At 36.6% G+C, this 23858-nt stretch overlaps 1 protein-coding gene across 8 annotated transcripts in view; it reads right to left on the reverse strand.

The window, feature by feature from the left end:
• Positions 1-23858, reverse strand: part of MIER1 (MIER1 transcriptional regulator) — a 72747-nt gene that overhangs the window by 19662 nt on the left and 29227 nt on the right. For all 8 annotated transcript variants that reach the window (XM_005895791.3, XM_070367873.1, XM_070367874.1 and 5 more), the window contains 4 exons: positions 20389-20544; positions 19754-19886; positions 18032-18096; positions 14413-14485 (listed from right to left, as the gene is read on the reverse strand). In XM_005895791.3, coding sequence (XP_005895853.2) covers positions 14413-14485; positions 18032-18096; positions 19754-19886; positions 20389-20544 — 427 coding nt within the window. The remainder of the gene's footprint in view (positions 1-14412; positions 14486-18031; positions 18097-19753; positions 19887-20388; positions 20545-23858) is intronic.

Consider the following 23858-nt stretch of genomic DNA (forward strand, 5'->3'; position numbering starts at 1 on the left):
CCTGCTTATTTAACTTATATGCAGAGTACATCATGAGAAATGCTGGGCTGAAGAAGCACAAGCTGGAATCGAGATTGCCAGGAGAAATATCAATACCTCAGATATGAAGTTGACACCACTCTTATGGCAGAAAGTAAAGAGGAACTAAGGAGCCTCTTGATGAAAGAGGAGAGTGAAAAAGTTGCCTTAAAGCTCAACATTCAGAAAACTAAGATCATGGCATCCGGACCCATCACTTCATGGGATACAGATGGGGAAACAGTGTCAGACTTTTATTTTGGGGGGCTCCAAAATCACTGCAGATGGTGACTGCAGCCATGAAATTAAAAGACGCTTACTCCTTGGAAGGAAAGTTATGACCAACCTAGATAGCATATTCAAAAGCAGAGACATTACTTTGCCAACAAAGGTCCGTCTAGTCAAGGCTATGGTTTTTCCAGTGGTCATGTATGGATGTGAGAGTTGGACTGTGAAGAAAGCTGAGTGCCAAAGAATTGATGCTTTTGAACTGTGGTGTTGGAGAAGACTCTTTAGAGTCCCTTGGACTGCAAGGAGATCCAACCAGTCCATTCTGAAGGAGATCAGTCTTGGGTGTTCTTTGGAAGGACTGATGCTAAAGCTGAAACTCCAAATACTTTGGCCACCTCATGCAAAGAGGTGACTCATTGGAAGAGACTCTGATGCTGGGAGGGATCGGCAGCAAGAGAAAAAGGGGACGGCAGAGGATGAGATGGCTGGATGGCATCACCAACTCGATGGACTTGAGTTTGAGAAAACTCCAGGAGTTGGTGATGGATAGGGAGGCCTGGCATGTTGTGATTCATGGGGCAGCAAAGAGTCGGATACGACTAAGTGACTGAACTGAACTGATGTGTATGGTGTTAGGAAGTGTTATAATTTCATTCTTTTACACGAAGCTGTCCAGTTTTCCAAGTACCATTTATTGAAGAGGTTGTCTTTGCTCCATTGTGTATTTTTGCCTCCTCTGTCAAAAATAAGGTTCCTACAGGTGCATGGGTTTATTTCTGGGCTTTTATCTTATTCCATTGTTCTATTACTTTTGTTTTTGTGCCAGTACCATACTGTCTTGATAACTGTAGCTTTGTAGCATAATCTGAAATCAGGACGGTTGATTCCTCCAGCTCCATTCTTTTTTCTCAACACTGCTTTGGCTATTCAGGGCCTTTTGTGTTTCCATATGAAATGTGAACATTTTTGTTCTAGTTCAGTGAAAAATGCCATTGGTAATTTGATAGGGATCACACTGAATCTATAGACTGCATTTGGTAGTACAGTCATTTTCACAATATTGATTCCTCCTACCCAGGAACATGGAATATCTCTCCATCAGTTTATGTCATCTTTGATTTCTCTCATTAGTGTCCTATAATTTTCTGTGTACATTTCTTTTGTCTCCTTAGGTTATTCCTAGATATTTAATTTTTTGTTGCAGTGGTGAATGGGATTCCTTAATTTCTCTATCTGATTTTTCATTGTTAGTATATAGAAATGCAAGTGATATCTGTGTATTGATTTTATATCCTGCAACTTTGCTAAATTCACTGATTAGCTCTAGTAATTTTCTGATACTATCTTTAGGGTTTTCTATATACAGTATTATGTCACAGTGAGAGCTTTACTTCTTTTCCAATCTGGATTCCTTTTATTTCTTTTTCTTCTTTGATTGCTATAGCTAGGACTTCCAGAATTATGTTGAATAACAGTGGTGAAAGTGGACACCCTTGTCTTGTTCCTGATCATAGGCTGAATACTTTAAAGTTTTTCACCATTGAGAATAATGTTTGCTGTAGGCTTATTATATATGGCCTTTACTATGTTGAGGTAGGTTCCTTCTATGCCCATTTTTTTTTGAAGAGTTTTAATCAAAAATGGGTGCTGAATTTTGTCAAAGGCCTTTTCTGCATCTGTTGAGATGATCATATGGTTTTTATCTTTCAATTTGTTAATATGGTGTATCACACTGATTCATATATTGAAGAATCCTTGCATTCCTGGAATAACCCAACTTGATCATGGTTATGAGCTTTTTGATGTTTTGCTGAATTCTGTTTGCTAAAATTTGTTGAGGATTTTTGCATCTATGTTCATCAGTGATACTGAAGTTTTCTTTTTTTGTGTTGTCTTTGTCTGGTGTTGGTATCAGGGTGATAGGGACCTCATAGAATGAGTTTTGAAGCGTTCCTTACTCTGCAATTCTTTGAAAGAGTATTAGAAGGAGAGGGATTAGCTCTTCTCTAAATGTTTGATACAATTCTCCTGTGAAGCCACCTGGTTCTGGGCTTTTGATTTTTGGGGAGATTTTTGATCACAGATTCAATTTCAGTGCTTGTAACTGGGTTGTTCATTAATTTCTATTTCTTCCTGGTTTAGTCTTGGGAGATTGAACTTTTCTAAGAATCTGTCCGTTTCTTCTTGGTTATCTATTTTATTGCCATATAGTTATTCATAATAGTCACTTATAATCCTTTGTATTTCTGTGTTGTCTGCTGTAACCTCTCCTTTTTCATTTCTAATTTTGTTGATTTGATTCTCCTCTTTTTCTTTTCTTGATGAGTCTGGCTAAAGACTTGTCAATTTTATCTTCTCAAAGAACCAGTTTTTAGTTTTATTAATCTTTACTAATTCTTTCATTTCTTTTTCGTTTATTTCTGCACAGATCTTTATTTCTTTCCTTCTACTAATTTTTTTTTTTTTTTTTGTTGTTGTTGTTCTTTTTCCAGTTGTTTCAGGTGTAAAGTTAGGTTGTCTATTCGTTGCTATAAACTTCCATCCCACAGGTTTTGAGTTGTCATTGTTTTGTCATTTGTTTCTAGAAATAATTTGATTTCACTTTTGATTTCTTTAGTAACCTTTTGGTTATTTAGAAATGTGTTGCTTAACCTCCATGTGTTTGTGTTTCTTACAGATTTTTTCTTGTAATTGCTATCTAGTCTCATAGTGCTGTGGTTGGAGAAGATGCTTGATACGATTTCAACTTTCTTAAATTTACTGAGGTTTGATTTGTGACCCGAGATGTGGACTATCCTGGGGAATGTTCCATGTGCACTTGAGAAGAAGGTGTATTCTGTGTTTGGATGGAATGTCCTGAAGATATCAATGAGATCCATCTCCTCTAATGTATCATTTTTAAGACTTGTGTTTTCTTATTAATTTTCTGTTTTGATGATCTGTCCATTGGTGTGAGTGGGCTGTTAAAAGTCTATTATTATTGTGTTAACTGTCAACTTCTCCTTTTGTCTGTGTTTGTCTTATATATTGAGGTGCTCCTATGCTGTGTGCATAGGTATTTACAATTGTTATGTCTTCCTCTTGGATTGATCCCTTGATCATTATATAGTGATCTTCCTTCTCTCTTGTAATCTTCTTTAAGGTCTATTTTGTCTGATAGGAGGATTGCTACTTCAGCTTTCTTTTGCTTCTCATTTGCATGGAATATATTTTTCCATCCTCTCACTTTCACTCTATGTGTCTTGAGGTCTGAAGTGGGTTTCTTGTAGACAGCATACATATGGATCTTGTTTTGTATCCATTCAGCCAGTCTGTCTTTGGGTTGGAGCATTTAATCCATTTAAATTAATTTTTGATATATATGTTGCTATTGCCGTTTTCCTAACTGCTTGGGGTTGATTTTGTAGATCTTTTTTCTTCTCTTGTATTTCTTGACTATGTAAGTCCCTTTAACATTTGTTGTTAAAGCTTGCCTGGTGGTACTGAATTCTCTTAACTTTTGGTGGTCTGAAAAACTTTTTTATTTCTCCATTAATTTTGAATGAGATCCTTGCCGGGTACAGTAATCTTGGTTGTAGATTTTCCCTTTTGTTGCCATTCCCTTCTGGCCTGCAGAGTTTCTGCTGAAACGCCAGCTGTTAAGAGTATGGGGTTTTCCTTGTATGTTACTTGTTGCTTCTCCCTTGCTGCTTTTAAAATTCTTTCTTTTAGTTTTTGTTAGTTTGATTAGTATGTGTCTTGGCGTGTTTCTCCTTCCATTTATCCTGTATAGGACTCTTTGTGCCTCTTGGACTTGATAGACTATTTCGTTTTCCACGTTGGGGAAATTTTTAATTATGATCTCTTCAAAAATTTTCTCACACCCTTTTCCTCTTCTTCTGGAACCCCTATAATTGGAATGTTGGTGTGTTTGATATTGTCCCAAAGGTCTCTGAGACGATCCTTAGTTCTTTTCATTCTTTTACTTTATTTTCACCATTTTTCTTCCAGCTCATTGATTTGTTCTTCTGCTTCAGATATTCTGCTATTGATTCCTCCTAGAACATAACTGAGATTTATTAATTTCAGTAATTTTGTTGTTTGTCTCTGTATGTTTATCCTTTACTTCTTCCAGGTCTTTGTTAATTGATTCTTGCATTTGCTCCATTTTGTTTTCAAGGTTTTTGATTATCTTTACTATGATTATTCTGAGTTCTCAGGTAGTTTGCCTATTTCCTCTTCATTTATTTTCACTTCTGTGTTTCTAGTTTGTTCCTTCATTTGTGCAGTATTTCTCTGCATTTTCTTTCTTCAAACTTATTGTTTGAGGTCTCCTTTTCCAAGGTGACTTCAAGGTGAATTAATTCTTTCTTTTGGTTTCTGCCCTCCTAAGGTTGGTCCAGTGATTTGTATAAGCTTAATAGGGTGAGATTTGTACTGAGGTTTTGTTTGTTTTTCTTCTGATGGGCAAGGCTGAGTGAGGTGGTAATCCAGTCTTCTGATGACTAGGTTTATATTTTTGTTTTGTTTGTTGTTTAGATGAGGTGTCCTGCACAGGTTGCTACTGGTGGTTGGGTGATGCCAGGTTTTGTATTCAAGTGCTCTCCTTCACTATGTGATATCCCTAGGGTTAGTTCTCCAGTAGTCTAGGGTCTTATAGTCAGTGCCCCCACTCCCAAGGCTCAGAAATTGATCTCTGGTCAGGAACGAAGATTTCACAAGTGATTTGTCATGGCATTAACTGAGATTAAAACAAATATCCAAGAATGAGAGGCCAAAGATGAACCCCAGACAAATGGCAGTTACAAAATCAGGCAAATAATAATTAAAATAATGGAACATACATATACATATCCATCCATGAGCAAAGTCAAAACAGTCCAACAAAAATAAAGAACAGCAGACTGACCCAGTGAACAAAGAAAATCAAAAATTATATTTACCAGTTAAGAACAAAACTAACTAAAGCACAAACCGGAAAACAAAACTAAAGCAGGTGCTAAGTGGGGAATAAAGCAATGAAAATAAAACTAACAAATACGTTGAGTGGAAAAGAGAGAAAGAAAAGAAAGAAAGAATAAATATGCAAGTTTACAAAGAGGTAGATAAAGAAGATTTATATACATTAAAGATTAACTGCAAGGGGAAAAGAACAGTAGGAAAAGCAAACAAAGGAATAAATATAGAAAAAACAGTACGTTTAAAAAATTAAAACTAAAAAAGAGAAAACAAAAAAAGGGGGGGGCATTCCACAGAACTGCAGAAGCCCAATGTAGAGGCAAAGGTTTATAACAACAATAAAAAATGGTTTTTTTTTAATGTGACTGAGGGAAAAATGTAACTGAAGGCAAAAAAACCCACAAAACTCAAAAGCTTAATTAGATTTCATAGTGCCAATAAAATCAACAACTATAACAGAGGAGGGGTGAGGAAGACAAAAAAATCCAAAAGAATCTACAGAACAAGTCAAAACATAAGAATAACACATGTTTTTCTTGAGTCACTGCTGTCAGAGTCCTTTCCCTCACTGGGAGTCACTGTCCACTCACCTCCCTAGGATGCCCTCTGACACTGTGCTGATCTCTGACCTGCTGTGAGGGCAGCTCAGACTCTTATCTGGTCCTACTCCTGTGTGTTCTTGCCTCCAATGTCCACAGCTAACAGGACTAGTGTGTTTTCTTTTGTGACAGCTCTCAATGACCTTTTATATATTCCACAGACACAGAGTCTGGCCAGTTGACTGTGTGGATTTAATCTGCAGCTTGTACAGCCGGTGGGAAGGTTTTGGGTCTTCTTCCTTAGTCACACTACCCCTGGGTTTCAACTGTGGTTTTATTTCCACCTCTGGATGTGGGTCGTCCACTGGAGTTTGCTCCTGGGGCTTCCCTGGAGGACTTGGGTTTGCCCCCATGAGGGCCAGGTGTGGAGGTGGTGCAGCTGCTTGGGTGACAAGGGTTCTGGCAGCACCAGATACTGAGGGAAGATGGCAGCTAGAACAGCAGGAAATATAGTGCTCTAGAAGGGTATGGCAACCAGCATTGGCCAATATGCTCCAGTATTCTTGCCTGGAGAACCTCCGCTCCCTGAGAGAGAAGCCTGGAAGGCCACAGTCTACAGGGTCACAAAGAGTCAGACACTACCGAAGTGACCCTGCATGTATAGATGCAAGACTTTTTTTGCCTGTGGCAGCTCTGCCCCAGTGAGAGTTGAGCGTGAAGGTGACACAGCTGCTTGGCCTGCGGGAACCCTGGTGGCGCCAAGTTGTACAGGGACACTGATTGCTTCCACCACAAGCATTATGGCTTTATCAGAGTCTTTTTTTGAGTCTCTTGCAGCTGGCAATCAGAAGGCCTCTTTAGCCAGTCTTTCTCCGTAGCTCTGTCCATTCAGGCACTTAGAGGGCTCTCTTGCCTGGGGTCCTTCTCTACTGTTCAGAGCGTCAGGCATATAGAGGGAGCCCTGGCTGGGATCCTGCTCTATAGTTCAGTGCGTCAGGCGTTTGATGGGTCAGCCTCTCTACTGTTCAGCTGTCAATGGTGGTAGTGTGGGGAGAGAGACACTATGGTGATGGCTCCATCCCCTACATGTGACTCAGCAGTACTGCCTTGCTTCCATGGCTGCCCAGCTTTCCCCCACAGGCATTTCCCACCACAATCTCCTCCTTCACATCCCCTAGATCTGCCTCTCCACAGTCAACAGCAGAACTTTCCCTGGGATTGCTCCACAATCCCTAAACTCCAGCTCCCAGCTGCTGCATCTTCCAGGAGAACTGCATCCCTGTCTGGGATATGTATGGCTCCAGCAAGGACTGTCTGACTCTCATTCCATTTAGGCTGCCACAGATCAGCTGTTTCACTCTCAGCCTTAAATGTTTCTCCCCTGACTCAGACAATTGCCCCAGTGTGGGGATCAGACCTCTGCTTCAGTTCCTCCACCCGCTGAGGGCAGGTCCAGTCCTACTAACACTCCCATTTCTCCCCCTAGTTGCTTCATCCTACCAAGTTTTTGGTGGTTCTATATATTCTTTTCTTCTGGTCAGGTACTCCTGTCCTGAGTTCTGCATGCACTTCTATGTCTGAAGGTGTATATCTGAATGTATCCATGGAGAGAGACGTACTCCACATCCACCTACTCCTCCGCCAACTTGTTCTCCCCAGGATGAAGATTTTAAAAGTGCGCTGGATTTACTAATGAAGAGGTGAATCTTTAAAAAATGTTTTCTATGCAGAAATGGCCAAAGCCATACTGGAGAGGACTGAGGAGGAAACAGAAGGTGAAGAAGCAGAAACCTCTTTTGAAAAAAAGTCCCACTATGAGGGACGAAGACAGAGTAAGTAGCTAGAGAAGAAGCATAGCTGAAGAACTTTTTGGTTTTGTTTGTTGGTGTTTAAAGTTAGGAGATGTGAGTGCATGCTAAGTCACTTCAATTGTGTCTGACTCTTTGTGATTCTATGGACTGTAGCCTGCCAGGCTCCTCTGTCCATGGATTCTCCCAGCAAGAATACTGGAGTGGGTTGCCATGCCCTCCTCCAGGGGATCTTCCCAACCCAGGGATGGAGACCCTGTCTTTCTGTGGCTCCTGCATTGCAGGCGGATTCTTAACCCCTGAATCACCGGGGAAGCCCCAAATAGGAGACATAACCACTTAGATGACACTAGAAAGGAGCCAGCTAGAGAAAAGACTTTGAATTTAAGAGTCAAGGCATAGCTGACAGTGTCAAACTTCCTTGTTTGAGACATACCAGGTACTGTGTTAAGTGTTTTCTTATAAATTACCATATCCCTACCCACTCCCCTGTCACTACACACAAACACTTCAAAATATTATATCCTTGTTTCCCAAAAGAGTATAGATCAAAAGACAAGCTCTAGAAATTTTTCCTTAGTAAACTGCATTCCTTTTCTAACCCACTGGTATAATCCTACTGAAACTCTCTAAACTGTAAATACAATAAACTCCCATGATAAAGGGAATCTGGATATACTGCTATTGACTTCTGGGCTCTACTCAGCCTGTTTCCATACTACAGTCCATGTATTCTTGGTTTGAGAGTGGGAGATGGACAGTGCCTTACAATGAAACCCTGGTTCAGGAAGAAGACAATGGAGGGTGGGTCCCTGAGTCCCCAGTGTTCTTCCAGATACTCCCATGTTGGGCCTATGAAACAAGCACACACTCAGAGATACTTCTGGAGTCAATCTGGAAGTCCCAAGTCACAGGTTGCAAACACATCCTTATTTAAACTGAGTACACAAGACGTGGCTCAGACGGTAAAGAAACTGCCTGAAATACAGAAGACCTACGTTCGATCTCTGGGTCAGGAAGATTCCCTGAAGAAAGTAATGGCTACCCATTTCAGTATTTTTGCCTGGAGAATTCCATGGACAAGAAGCCTGGCAGGCTATAGTCCATGGGATCACAAAGAGTCGGACATGACTGCAATTGAACCAGTGCATGCACCTCAGTCAGACAGGATAACCCTGAGAATATGACACTTAATGCTACACAATTACTATATATTAAAAACAACAATGATTCCTGGTCCAGGAAGATTCCATGTGCCACAGAGCAACTAAGTCTGTATGCCACAACTACTGAGCCTGTGTTCTAGAGCCCAGGAACCACAACTACTGAAGCCCATGTGCCCTGGAGTCCGTGCTCCACAACAAGAGAAGCCACCACAATGAGAAGGCCATGTGCCCCAATGAAGAGTAGCCCCCACCTGCCTCAAGTACAGAAAAGCCCATGCAGCTACAAAGACCCAGCACAGCCAAAAACAAAAATATAAAATTGTTAAAAGAAAGGTTTTTTTAAATGACACAGTTGAGAACAGCTAGAATTCTCAGAGAATAAACCACACTGCCTTAATTGGTTCCAGAAGTAGATGGATTATTTGGCAGTTAAGTTTATATTCTAAATAAAATATGACTTTTGACTATGCTCTAAATAAAACAGGAAACACAACTAATATTTATTAAATGTCTATTGAAGAATGACTAAATGCCAAGAGAAACGCAACTTCTATGATAAAACATAAGAAAACATGGAGGAATGATCTCTATAAATATGACATTAACCTCTACAAATATAACAGCAATAGAAAGAAAAAATACTCCATTATAAATAATTAGTATAACTTCATGAACACGCTGGATTTTGAAAGATTCCAATCACTGAAATGTAACATCTTCTGAAACTTCTTCATTCTAATGAATTATCAAATTTAAATTAGAACTTTTAAAAAGCAATCATAAGTAGCCAGCATATTGTATATTGAGTGCATACTGCATATTGAGTGCAGCACTTTCCACAGCATCATCTTTCAGGATCTGGAATAGCTCAACTGGAATTCTATCACTGCCAGGAGCCAGCGTGAGGAGCTCCACCCATGACAAAGGTCATGAGGAAGGAGGCTCGCATACGCAAAGGCGGGATCGAGCCTCAGGAGTTGCCCTGGAAATTCTCGAGCATCTACCCCCAAAACCAGAGTCTGCCTACTTTCTGCTTTGTGCTTTCACCTACACCTCTGACTTTACGGGGGGCTGTCCCCCACTACCTCTCTCTGAAAAAAGAGTTAGCTTACAGCTCCAGTTAATAATTCCTGGGTGTGACAGTGTTTAACCTACAAACTCCTTTGGAAATCCTCTAGCCTGCCTGAATAGGTTTTTCCGGCCACATGTGATTGTTCAGAGCCTCCCAACTGTGAGAGGCAGGAGATGTTCTAAACTGTCTAAACACAGATTCCTTTGAGTAGTTAAAAGATTGATTAAAAATTGTATTGGTGAAAGGTTTTTTCACTTATTGGGCCAATGTTTGCTGCTAAGTCTCCATACTCCTTATCTACTATGTCCTTGGCAGTGTATTGATTGATATAATGGGTGTATAGAAATGTAAGTAGTAGCCTCAATGTTTGTAACCTTGGACCCTTAATTCTTTTCTTGATTGAGCCCACCTCACCTTTGCACTATAGGAATGCAGCTTTGTCCAGTGCTTTTTTGGAGGCTGGTGCCTGACTTTGGAATAATCACCTTTAGAGAAAGATAAGTTTCTTAAAATGTTAACAGGCCTCCTGGCCAGAAGATGATGTAATTCACCTGAACTTTTGCATATGATAAGTTTGAAAGCCTGGCTTCGATTAGGACCAGGAACTGCTGTTCTTGCATGACTCCACCCCTTCCCCCATTATCCTCTATGCACAACTTAAGGTATAAAAACTACTTTGGAAAATAAAGTGCGGGCCTTGTTCACCAAAACTTGGTCTCCCCATGTCGCGCTCTCTCCCAAATTCTGGCTGAGTCTCCATCTGGAGCACGGAACCCGCCATGCTTGCTAATTATGCCTGGGCTTCTAAGATCCGACCGGGAAGGCCTCAGTGTCTCCTCTCCTTCGGGAGAACGGAAAGACGCCTGCGGCCTACGTAAGTGGTGCAAACTTCTTGTCTTGAAGTTTTATTGGTCTCCCGCGTAAACCAAGCTACTCAGCCTCTTTTCTCCACTGAATTTTCCTAGTGAGCTATCCTCATCCTATTACTCTATATCTTTGATAAAATATTTAAATAAATAGGTCGCCGATGCCGTCCCCGCTTTGAATACCCTGGATTAGCCGGGGCTGGACCCCGGCAGAAAAATAACTTACAAGTAGTTATAAATAAGTGAAGGAGTTCAGAAGGCAAGAGCTCATATAATGTATTAACACAGGTTAATTGGGGAAGTGCTTTTTATGGCATTTTTAAGTGTGTCATAGGCAAAATGAATTTAAAATAATTTAACAAAGTTCATTATGTGTGTGTTGGGGGTGAGAAGGGGAAAGACTAATGCAGAAAACTGCAAAACTACTTATCACAAAATCATAAACTTTGACAATCTTGGAAATTCCTAGTGACTACAAATAAATGTGAATAAATAAATGAATTTATTAACCTCTGGTTTCTGTGTCATCACATTTTAATGCTCAAGTAAAAATTCTACCTGATCAATATATTATGAGGATGAAATGCTAAAACATAATTAGCAAGATGTAATAATGTGGTTTACCATAGAAATTTCCACATCTTAGAAGGTCACACTGTGATTAATGACATGAATTTTAAGTTATCTAGCTGAGCTTTACCTACGTGTAGATTAATTTAACTTTCTGTCTCAACAGTATTATTACTATCAACTAAGGGTAATATATGTGTTCATTTTTCAGTAAGTGACTTAAGAATCAGTAATTTGTCTAATGTTCATTAGAAACAACAAGTCACACAGTCCTCTGCTAGTGCTAACCAAGTTCACTCTAAAACTTACATCATGCAAGCATGAAAATTTGGGGATACCTTATTTCTTTGACTTTTTTCCCTAAGTAGCCCATCTAATTCTCAACTAATCTAGTAAAGAGTTCTCAGTTTTAGTATTACTGACACCTTTGGCCAGATAACTCTGAGTTTGGGGAAAGGGGTCCTGTGCATTTTAAGATGTTTACCAAGCATCTGAACTATTTAGAATTATCTCAAAGATACGGCATTTACTCAGTTTTTAGTACATGGGAGAAACAATCATGGTTTTCATATGCCCAGCGAACTTTTTTGCGAATTAAACCCTTTTCATACAGTCTGAGCAGGGTTGACACTGCACCCTGTAGCCCAAAGAAGAGATAAATGAGCCAGAGTACTCACTCAGCTCTTGGGTCACAGTAATTACTTCTGGCTGAGTAAGATTCAAGCTGAGTCAATAGAAGCTCTCTCCAGGACTTTTGCTGGAGCAAAGTGGGATGGGAAAGTTCTCATTTTTCCTGGTTCCTGACTAGGATCGTGAAAAGTATAAGTCATGAGCTCCCAGGAGCCATCCTACCTTGTCTGACAATAAAGGAAAGAGGCAAAGGAGAGATCTAATATTATAAAAAGCCCTAAATCCAGATTTATTTGAAGACAGATTAGCCAGAACTTCCTAGTAAAGCAATCAAGTAAATTCTTTTTTGCTAAAGCTAACTGAACTCAGTTTAAACTTTGTCACCTGCAAGCAAAAGAGCATAAATGGATACTTTCTGAAAATCTGAATAATAAAACCTAAACCTAAACATAAGAATAAGATTAATTATTTAATGGACATTAATGTTATTTATCGAGCATTTTTTATGTGCCAAACACTGTGCCCCTAAGTGCCACACATAACAACATCACGTATAACTCCTGAGAAAAAGCTCTATAAATACTTACTATTTTAAAGATTTGCTATTTTATAGATGAGGAGAAAAAGAAGCAGTTATCCGTGCAAGGCCAAATGCCTAGATAGCCTCAAGTTCACTGACTCCATATAAGTTCTGTTAACACTATTCTGCAACCATCGAGTAACTCAAATGTTTACTAAGTGTCTATGTTTTAGATCACTCAAGGTATACTAAGGATACAAAGCTGAATAAACAAATGATTATAATATACTGTTAACTAAAAATGATCATTTACATAAATTTAAGAGACAAGCTTTATCAATATCTCTTCAGGATACTCAGTAACAGGGTTTACTTAAGCAATGAAAAATTCTAATCAATCTGCCAAAGAACTTCTTACTGTGCAGGTACCAAGATATCAAAATCAAAATCACCCAAACTAAATGCTCACCCTTTTGAATGTGCTCACCAAATCGATGAAAAATACAAAACTTTTTCTGTAAGGAAAAAAGGCTCTAATCAGCACTATCCCTTTGACAGTTTTATTTCATAGTGTGGTTTACTGAACAGTTGAACAAGTTTGGTTCATGTGCACAGGTTAACCTAAATGCAGATGAGTTCTTGATATCATGACAAAGGTATGAATTTCTATTATAGAACTAAAAAACAGAGGAAAGGACCTGAACCACAGTGACTCCTCTAAGGCAGTAACTGTGTTAAATCTCATCTGATCCTCATACAATGTAACATGCTTAAATTCTCAGAGTAAGAAAGGGTCCTGAAAAAAAAACAAAAACAAAGCAATTGCTTTCTAAAATTAGCTAAAATGGAAAAACATTAAACCAAAATTGGAAATTGTGATCACTATTCACTGTGATATCTAATAAGGCAAAAATGTTAAAAGACAAACATATTAAGAAATAATTAAAACTGCCTTTAACTGTAACGTTAATTTGCCACATACAAAAAAATCAAAAACCCAATGGATCATTCATTTTTGCACACAATTACAATGATTTACAAAAATTGTGCACAGAATTTCAGTATACAATAAGGTCATTCCATACTGATACCTTTAATGTTCCTATATGTTTCAGAAATTAACTTGAAAGCTATTACTAGTGTGCTAAAACATTTCCGTTGTCACTACAATTTACTAGAGCCTGTGATATTCCTATAATGACTTCTGATCTGGGGCTCTGCCCTGAAAGCAGACGCTTAGAATATAAAATAGGTTTTCAGTTAAAAAGAAAACAAACAAGACTTTTATAACTCCCAGAGGCTCTGCATATGTAAGCTGAAATGTGGAAAAGAAAACTGAAATAAAAGAAATGAAGAAAGATTTCTAACACTGAGTGATGTCACACTGCACACACTCTCTCTCTCCCTCTCTGGAACTTTCCCAAAGTGGATAATTTGAAATAGACTTAAAAAAAAAAATCCTCAAGTATTCTGTTTTCAGAAGTTCAAGTACTTAATCTTTATGACTTACCTTAGCACTATTACACAAAAAAATGAACAAAAGATCATGCAAAATTTAAGTACACAAGTTTGTCTTTCCAAATTAAATAACACAAACAGCAAAACACTCAATATTAATAATATTAAAAATTTCAGGAGCAAATAAGCTTTTTATATCAGTTGTTTACACTTAAGTTTTTTAAAAACTCTGTCAATGGCTTCCACTGAAACAAAATAACCTACAAAATAACCTTTTAAAATATAAATTATAAAGTTTATAAAAGGGTATATTCAGAGTATTTAAAATATAAAAAAAGATTAAAAGGATGTCTTAAGTCATCTAATAATACAATACCAAAGAAGCATTCACTTTCCTTTCTTTTTTGGCTAGACTTCTATGAACAAAAGTGAAGAAAACAGAAAATATTCCTTACAGATATGGTGTAGGGGTCTTCTTTCATAAATCACGGGGTAACAAATGAACTGTCATGTTCTTATCCCATTATAAAAACAGTTCATCAATTCCTGCTTTTTAAAAGCATGTATTCAGCTATGTAAATATATGAATGACCCACCTTTTTCATTTTCTTTGTATCTACAAATGCCAACTGGAATCTCTGCTTGAAACATGGAGCCCACCATAATCTCCTATTTTAAAAAATATAAAATGTTAATAAGATGGAGTAACAGATTTTATGTCCACTTTCTAGATTTACCATCTTCCTGGGTTAACTGTTCCTGGTTTCTGTCATAAAATAGTTACAACCAATTAACTACCTCAGAGGAGTATTGTGAGGATGAATGAGTTAATAATAGATAAGAGCTTGGATATGATTGGATGAAAGTATCAGTAATAATGATGAGGTGAAATGCAATATAGACAATGGATATGAACTTTAAAATATGGAGAAAAAGAAATAAAAATGAATTCTCATAATTCAACTGATAAGATAACTCTAAAAAGCAGAAAGTCAAATTAAGGTATTTTCAGAGTACCCACTCTAAGCTATGGTCTCTCAATCAGCTTCCCTGGGAAACTGAGAAATGCAAATACTCAGGTCTTACCCCAGACCTACCGAACCAGAAACTATGAGGATGGGACTCAGCAATTAAGTATTTTAACAAGCTATCCATATAATTCTGACACACAATGAAGTCTGAGAACCAGAGCTTTAAGGTAAAGGAAATAACAAAAACAGTTTGAATAAAGCCCAGTAGAGGCCAAATAAATAAAACTTCAAACCAAATGGACAGGTAATCAGTGCCTAACTTTCATTAAAACAATGTAAGATGAAATCATAACTTCTCCCAAACATAATTCAATCTTATTTTAGGAAATCTGATAATCAATCTATATAGTCAAAACACAAGTTAGGGGAAACTGGCTGTTCAGAATGACAATTAGAGGTCACCACTGATGAGATTTTATTAACATAAGACATAGGGACCAAGATTAATTACATGGGCCCTCTTTTGTCTGTGGCTAAATGTTAACAGTTACTGTATTTTCAGAATAAAGACTTACGTAGGAAAGGTATGAAATCATGGTCTAGTAAGTTTAAATAACTCCTGGGATTTGAAGAGTTCCTCTCTCCTATTACTGTTTCCCACTGATGCTAGAGCTTCATTTTATCTAGTGTAACTTCAAAGACATGTCTATGTAATAAATTTATTGCTGCACCTGTACAGGAAAACCAGTTAGTTTTTCTAAAAATACCACACACACATTTTTTCCACTCATACATAGGAATTTTCCTTATATCTTTCACTATAAAAAAGGATACCCTATTGTCACTTCTTGTGTCCCTTTTAAGTTAACTCATCTCCACCTATAGGGAATAGTCAAGTTATCAACCCTGGCTAGGGTGCTTCTAAAAATATTCAATGTTGGATCTATCCTAGACCAAATAAACTAGAATCTCTGGATGAAGGCCATGGTAACCAGCATTAAGATTTCTTTAAGTGATTTTAACATGAAGCCAGGGTTGATAATTTCTAGCTTAGTATAAAGAAAAGATGCCTCTCCTTTTTCCTATTGCGTTCAGAAACTTTTCACCTTAAATTTGTTCTGTAGGGAAATGAAGGAAAACAGTATTTAGGAGCATTATGTACCAAGTATCTATGCAAAATTTTTATTTAATCCTCACCAACTTCGACAAGGCTGAATCTGCTGATCCTATAACTGTACGTAAGGAGATGAAACTCAAGAAAATGAGTTTCCTTAGGATCACATTATTAGTAAATTCTGGGCTATAACTTGAACTCAGGTTTGGTTTCAAAGCTGTTTCCTCTACCTCAGGTTTCAATAAAAATTTAATTTTGTCTTACAAGCCTTAGAAGATTAATCTCTGAATCCTGACAGCTTTTTACAAATTGGACTAAAATAAGACAATCTGGATTTACTTTATTATATAAATCTGGATTTGCTTTATTACATAATTTTCCTGAGGACGGGACTAATACTTCCTAGTAATGAGGGCTTTATCTCCCCCATGTTCTCCCTCCTTTGAGTTTGTACTGCTTCATTTAAAAAAAGAAAAAATTCAAGGCTCAATCAAATACTCTATGGGGACACTCCAGATACAAAATCAATTTATACTGGAGAAAAAACAAACTTGGATATGTGGTAGAAAATAACAGTTTAAGTTGATTACCAAAGTTTCCAGCTTTTCTAATTTTAATTTCTGCATGTAGTTAACACTTGCTCAAACAAGTCACACAAATAGTAACTTCTGTGATCCTTTTTTTCTGTCTTCAGTCCCATCATTCATTCATTAATCATTCAAGTTATTAATAATTAATACATGCACTATGATAATCTTTCCTTACCACTTTAACCCACACTGATGTCTCTCTTTTCTAAACATCTCTTTGTGGTAGTTTAACCGCTAAGTTGTGTGCAACTCTTGCGACCCCCATGGGCAGTAGTCTGCCAGGCTCCTCTGTTCAGGGGATTCTTCAGGCAAAAATACTGGAGTGGGTTGTCATTTCCTTCTCCAGGAGATTTTCCCTAACCCAGGAATCAAACCCAGGTCTCCTGTATTGCAGACAGATTCTTTACTGATTGAGCTACAAGGGAAGCCAACATCTCTTTGGAAACCCATAAATACATCAATTCTGGCTGAAGCCCATAATCCTTGGGTAGTACAGTCCAAGGTCATTTTAATACTTCATTCTTCCCAGCTACAAATACAAAATATACAGATTTTTCCTTATTTTAATCCACAAAGGGGGTTATCTCTTAAGTGTGCCCCTGGCATCCAGACCAGACAACTTTAAAGAAACTAACAAACAAAACACAGGGAAGGATCAAAAGTACTGACTAATTAAACAATCATGACTTAAAAAGGGCAGAAAGGCCACTCGATCTGGTATTTTGGGCAATTCTGCTTCCACATAAATGACTGTTTATGCACTAAATTCAGAATCAGACCTAGGGAAAAGAACACCAAGGGGGAAAAAAAAAGCAAAACCCTCAACAGAGATTCTAAGAGATAAATCAGGTATCTATCGCAACAAGTATGACATCACCTCATATAGATGATTTGTCCTAATCAATTCTACATAATAATGTGATACATCTTCCTAATAAGTCAACTGTTTGGCAGCAACTTAAAATTCTTCAGTTTAACCATGAGATTAATTATACACTATTATACAGTTTTATTTAAAGACCATGTCATTATCTTTAAACTCATTTTAGAAATTAATTATGGATAGTTATACCAAAGTCCAAATCTATCTCTTCACACAATATACTCTGAGCTGCGAGTATCAACATTAATATGGAATAGAAAAACCTGTAATCTAACTCATTAAAGAAAATTTACTTAACAAATACCAGAGCCTCCACAATTGTTTTCTCAAGTAGATACATATATAAAAAAGAAAAAAATCACATGTGATACTTTTTACAGTGTAGCTAACAAAAGTCTAGTTCCTAACTAGTTTAGAAATTTGGATTTGTAATTTTGCTTTGAGTACCAACTTGTTCAACAAAGTCTGATTTTTCTATATCGTTATTTTATTTATAAGAAAATTTATGTTCTTTCTCACCTGGATGTATTAAGGGAAAGTCTGAACATATGTCACAAGAAGACTTACTTCAACTTTATCAAACTTTTGGTAAAAGAAGATACTTGGCTCTTTAAATATTAATTTATCTAAGTTTTGGGAAAATATGGCTCTAACTACCTTTTTCCAGTCTTCTGATGGTATATAATCTTCATCTTCTTCAGATTCTTCTTCTATTTCACTATCTAGAATAAGTAAGACAATAGTACTATAAAATGATTGCTTAGCCTGTCCATTCTTACATCTACCATTAAATACTTAAATATGCCAAAAGGTATTTGCAGAGGTAGGTCAAGATATTTTTAGTCAAATATTACCCTGTCAGTTAAAACAACAACAAAACTCATAGACCTTCCAGGACAATCTTCTTAGATAACTATATTTTCATGAAATAATACTCTACAAAAAACTTTAGGGAAAAAATTGATTCAGAGTCAAGACAATCTGTTTCTAAACCTAATTCTGCTTCCAACAGCCTGGTGACAGAATAAACTATATGATCTCAGTTTCTTCCCTTATTAAATGAGAGCTGGGACAAAATAATAGTTTCTGAACAGTGGTCCTTAAAACACTTGAGAATGCTATAACATCACTTTGGGGGAATGCAGGAAGAGAGCACATGTATGTCTCCCCAACCTCTGTTTTATTCAGAGCAGGCAAATTGCTATTTGCTTACATATTGGACTAAGAATGCCTTTACATAAAGGAGCGGGAAATCTGAAAACCATTAGATTGTCAGCATCTTCTCAACTCTACAATGGCACACAAAATTCAAAATGGTAACATCACATACAGAAATTAATTCTTTCTATAGAAAAGCTAAGATGGGCACTGTATGTATAGTTCCCATGCATACTGAAATAACATCTGAACTATGATATATTATTTCAAGATACAGTCACTTAGTATCCCACTTTTAAGCAAATTTTGGCAATGGACCTGCTCCTGGTTTAACTAGGGGAAAAATACATTTCCTCCAAATAATTAAATGTAATTAATCTCTCTGTGCAGTGATAATACTTTTAAGTTGGACTGTATCCCTAAAAAGAAAAATTCACAATAAAATTATCACCAGCAGCCCTACACTGACCTCTAAACAAAAATGTGTAACAGAAGTCATTCACACAAAGCAGTAACCACGTTTAATCAATTTTTACTTTACCACATTTCAGGAGAGGTTATTGTATTGTATTCAAGTATCTTTCTTTTTTAAATACAGAAATTTAAACTACATATTTAAACTAATAACACTAATGGTTAATTTTTTCTTATCTTATTTCTAGGGTAAGGATTCCTGCTTAGAATGAAAACATTATGGAGTAGTTACACATGCAAATATTCAAGATACATACGTTAAATGTTGTATCGACTACTGGTCAATGACTTTGAGGAGGTAGAAACATCAGCAGAGTTCTTTCTCTGTATAATATATTCCTATCTCAAGGGCCAACAATTTCTTTAGACTTGGGAACCATTGGTTAGAGAAAGAAATGCTTATGAATATATCTAGACTGAGAGGCAAAGAAAGCAGAAAATGGAAAACTGAGGAAAAGACTAGGAAAAATAAAAAAGATGACCATGAAACAACAAATTTAAAGAACAGTCAAAAGTGGAAAAAAAGGAACACATTCAAAATCAGGTATCATAGTGACACATAATAATTACGGTAGGATATTCATGGACAACATAGCACCAGTACAGCTAAACTAATAATCTAGAACAAAATTCCATTTACTGATGAGCGAGATTTCCAAATCAATGAATTCAGAGTATTGGAAAAAAAAAACACTAAAATATTAAACAGCAAAAATCATATAAAAAACAGTAACTAATAATACTTACTTGTATCAAAATATTTACATCGACGTGGACGGATTATTTCCTGGGCATCTTGAGAAGCAACAGATTGAGATGGATCATCATTGGAAGACTGAGTTTCATCCTCTTGACCTGAGGAATCTTTTATATTCTCTTCCTGTGAAATAATACATTAAATCTCTTTAAGAAAAAGTGTTGCAGATGAAAGGTCATAGTATTCCAGATAAAACTAGAAGACTACATGAATATACCACGGTTACACAAGATGCTAACATTAGAGGAAGTCGAGTAGAGTTCAGAGAGATGCACTGAATTATCTTTGAACCTCTTATGCAAACCTAAAGTTATTTCAAAACAAAATAAAAATGAGTACAATTAGCCATTATTACTTTAAAAAACAGCATTTTAAAAGTTTGTACAAATTTATTTAGAACAGGCATTAAAAAAAGCAGGAATGACAGAGCAAACTATTGCCTCTCTGGCGTAGATTATAGGGAACTTTTAATTTGCATTACACATGTCTATATCTTAAGTTTTAATATTTAAATATATTGCCTTTAAAGTTAAGAGTGAAAAGAAATGACAAAAACAAGCAATCAAAATCAATGTATCAATAAAATTTTAACTTCAGGAAGATAAAAATATATGTATAACCTTACTTTATTTTCCCCACTACATCCACTGTTATCATCATTATCAGCATCTTCATCATCTTCCTCCTCTTCCTCCTCCTCCTCCTCATCTTCTTCAGGTAGCCGAATAGTACTATCATAACCATAAAGGCTGAGAAGTTCATGAATCGGCATGTCGCCTTCCTAAATAGACCAAACAAAAGTTAAATTTTTAACAGATGACATTTCATATTCCTATCATTCACAAATCTTAATACAGAAGAATATTCTTAGAACTGTTATCAAGAATTTGTAAATCATAAAAAGTAAAACAATATAATTCTGAAACCAGAAAAACCCTAATCTTAATTATTCTTTTCTGCTTCAATTCAGCGACTGTACACCAACAGTCAGTTCACATTTACTAAGAGCCACACAGAATTTGGGAGTGGGGAAACAGAATAATTAGAAAATAGACTATAAACAAAGTTAACAAACCAAGAAAGCGGAATGAAATTTAGAGCCCAGCCCAAACACATCAAAAACAGCAATAATATACATGAATGATACTGGGTTACATCAGCCATATATTCTTTTCTAGGGTTATGTAAAATCATTTCATGTAATCTTTACTGTACATCTTACAAAACTGTTGTGTTATCTCCATTTCAGAGATGAGGAAACTGAGGCTGGCAGATTAAGCAATTTCTCCAAAAACCACACAAGTTACAAGTAGTGAAAACAGATTTTGAGTCTAATTACAAAAGCCCATACTCTTAACAGTATACCAGGCTGTTTCAGCCAGGGACCTGAACCTCCCCCAAGCACAAAAAGCACTCTCTCCTGAGGGTGAAATGAACAAATATCCACATGTTATGAAATGAAATGAGATTTTTGCAGAAGGTACTCACTCTAATCAGTAGTTAAGTGTTACAGAGTATCAGGGAAACATGACAAAATTATAAAAATAAAATTTAACCCAAATAGTGTGAACCTATAATATACACATACACATTCTGAAGAAAAACTTAACTGAGTCAGTTTAGAACCTAGAAAAAGGATAATCGTGAAATAAGACTTTGTATTTCTCTAGTAGTATCACAGTCTTACTCATGGACAGAAACAAGTCTAGCCTGTGTGTGAAATACCTTATTATAGTGAGGATGAATATATCAAACTGGAGGATATAACCTGATACTAAGTAATTAGATCATACAGTTAACTCCCATCAATCAGAATTTGTGTGTAAAAAGCAAATAACGATAATGTGGAAAAAAATTTCCTTATAGAAAGAAATAGGAAGAAAATGCTGTTTAACACTTCTATTAATATTTCATATTGTAAATGGATACTCTAGTTATAAATCAGTTTGTGAATCTGTTTCTGAAAGAAATCAATGACCAGCTGGTATACTTAATTGACTTAATTATTATGACTTTCAAAGTACAATAAGAGATAATGCTTGAAGTGTTCAAGGATCTAGTCCTTCCAGATACCTGGTCCAGTATAAGCATTTGGTACAAAGAAACAGAAATTTAGGAATTAGGAGTCAGGATTTAAGAAAAAAGAACTTCAAAATCAGGAAAGAAATAAGAATATGATGTAGAAAAGATGGGTTAAATAAACAATCATGACAATATAGCTGCCATCACATCTTCTATATGCCAGGCATTTGTGATAAATGCTTTGATTCACTACCTTATTCTCGTTTCTTAACAAAAACAAAGTGAGAATATTATACTATCTTATTTGATCTTTAAAAGTACCGGATGAGAGTGGTACCTTTATATGTAAGTAAGAAAACCAAGCAGAGAGAAACATGATGTACGGACAGAGACTTTATTGTAATATCTAGAACTCTTAATCTCAGCTCATATTTTCCATAAACTCATTCTGCATCGCAAATTAGAAGCAGGTTTAGCAACTGAAGTCACTTCTATGAGCAAGACGCCACTGAGGTCACTATTATGAATAAGGGCCAAACCAAGAAAAACACTTTAGTGTAGGCTGGCAATTAACATTCACATGGACCTTGAGAATTTACCAACAGCTTGTTTCATAATATTTATTTCGTCTTTAATATTATCTTAATACGCTGTTACCTCTAATTTTACAACTATGTTTAACTGATACTTTGAGAGATCACCAAAAGAGGTACGGTTACCAATAAAACATGAGTTTAAGCAAACTTAGGGAGATAGTGAAGGACAGGGAAGTCTGGCCTGCTGCAGTTCAAGGGGTTGCAAAGAGTTGGACCTTTGATCTGTCTTATTCAAGGGCAACAGAATCACCTTGAGGGATTATTTAAACTTAGAACTGAACTCCACCTCAAAGATTAGCAGGGCTGAGGTGGGGCGTGAGTTTCTGCATTTTTTAAAGTACCAGGTGATATTGATGTTGTTAGTATCAGACCATCTGGAGAACCACTCTGATCAGTTCTAGGATAAGATAACTGCAAACCAGCCTTTTCAGTGGAACGTAATAAATTGTGATCATTATCCTTAATAAAGCTTGTCACTAACTGCTGACATCTAGCTCAGTTATATGTCAAAAAGATAAGTAATGTACCAACTGCATGGAAAGAATTTTTCTTTTTTTTTTTTTAACCACTATTTGGAAAGTGGAATATCTGACTTCCATGGTTAAGTCCAAGATTTTTCTCTCTTGGATACACATATGAGAAGTGTGACTTGCTTTATAAAAATTCATTTCTCAAAAAAAAGTTGGCAACACCCCCAATATTGACTAAGCAGAGAACAGGGTAGAGTCAGAAGTGACTGATCAGTGTATTTGAAAGAGAAGTGCTTGAATTAGATAAAGAGTAACAGAACTGGCAGAGAAAAGTCAAGACAAGTCAAAGAAACAACTGAACAACTACAGAAACAAAAAATGAACACGCAGGTTATCCTGATTTGCAGTTAACTAAAAAAAAAAAAAAAGAAAGGGCTGGCTAGTTTTTTTAACCTATTTTCTCTAGTTTTACTTAGTTTCTCAAGGCATCTATTACAGTCTACTTTTCATTCATTTAAGAGTAGCTACTGAACAGTGACTGACTCTATAAAAGGGCTTTGGGAAAACTACGCACACAACATATTATTCAAGATGAACCTAGGCAGGGAGAAATTTAGTTTGCTAAGTTGGAATCCACTGCTATCATTTATGTGAGTATAATCAGAATCTGAACTAAATTAGTGATTGTGGTAAAAAAAACAAGGGATCCCAAAGAAGAAATCAACAGATTTAACCATGGGTTAAGAGTGATCAAGAGGTCCTTGTGACCCTGAATCTCTAGTTCCAGATATTCCTTAGACCTAGATATAGATTCATATGACATCTAAAAAATATTAAAAGCAATAAACGTCTAAAAAAGTTTTGACAAACTTCTAAAAAGTTTACTTTCGGTCAAAGTTGGTTTTATCACATGTCAACAAAATACCCCTGCCTAGTCCATCAAGTGGAGAAGGCAATGGCACCCTACTCCAGTACTCTTGCCTGGAAAATCCCATGGATGGAGGACC

Source organism: Bos mutus, chromosome 3 (assembly GCF_027580195.1).
Source record: "Bos mutus isolate GX-2022 chromosome 3, NWIPB_WYAK_1.1, whole genome shotgun sequence".
In the NCBI taxonomy this organism is placed as follows: Eukaryota; Metazoa; Chordata; class Mammalia; order Artiodactyla; family Bovidae; genus Bos; species Bos mutus.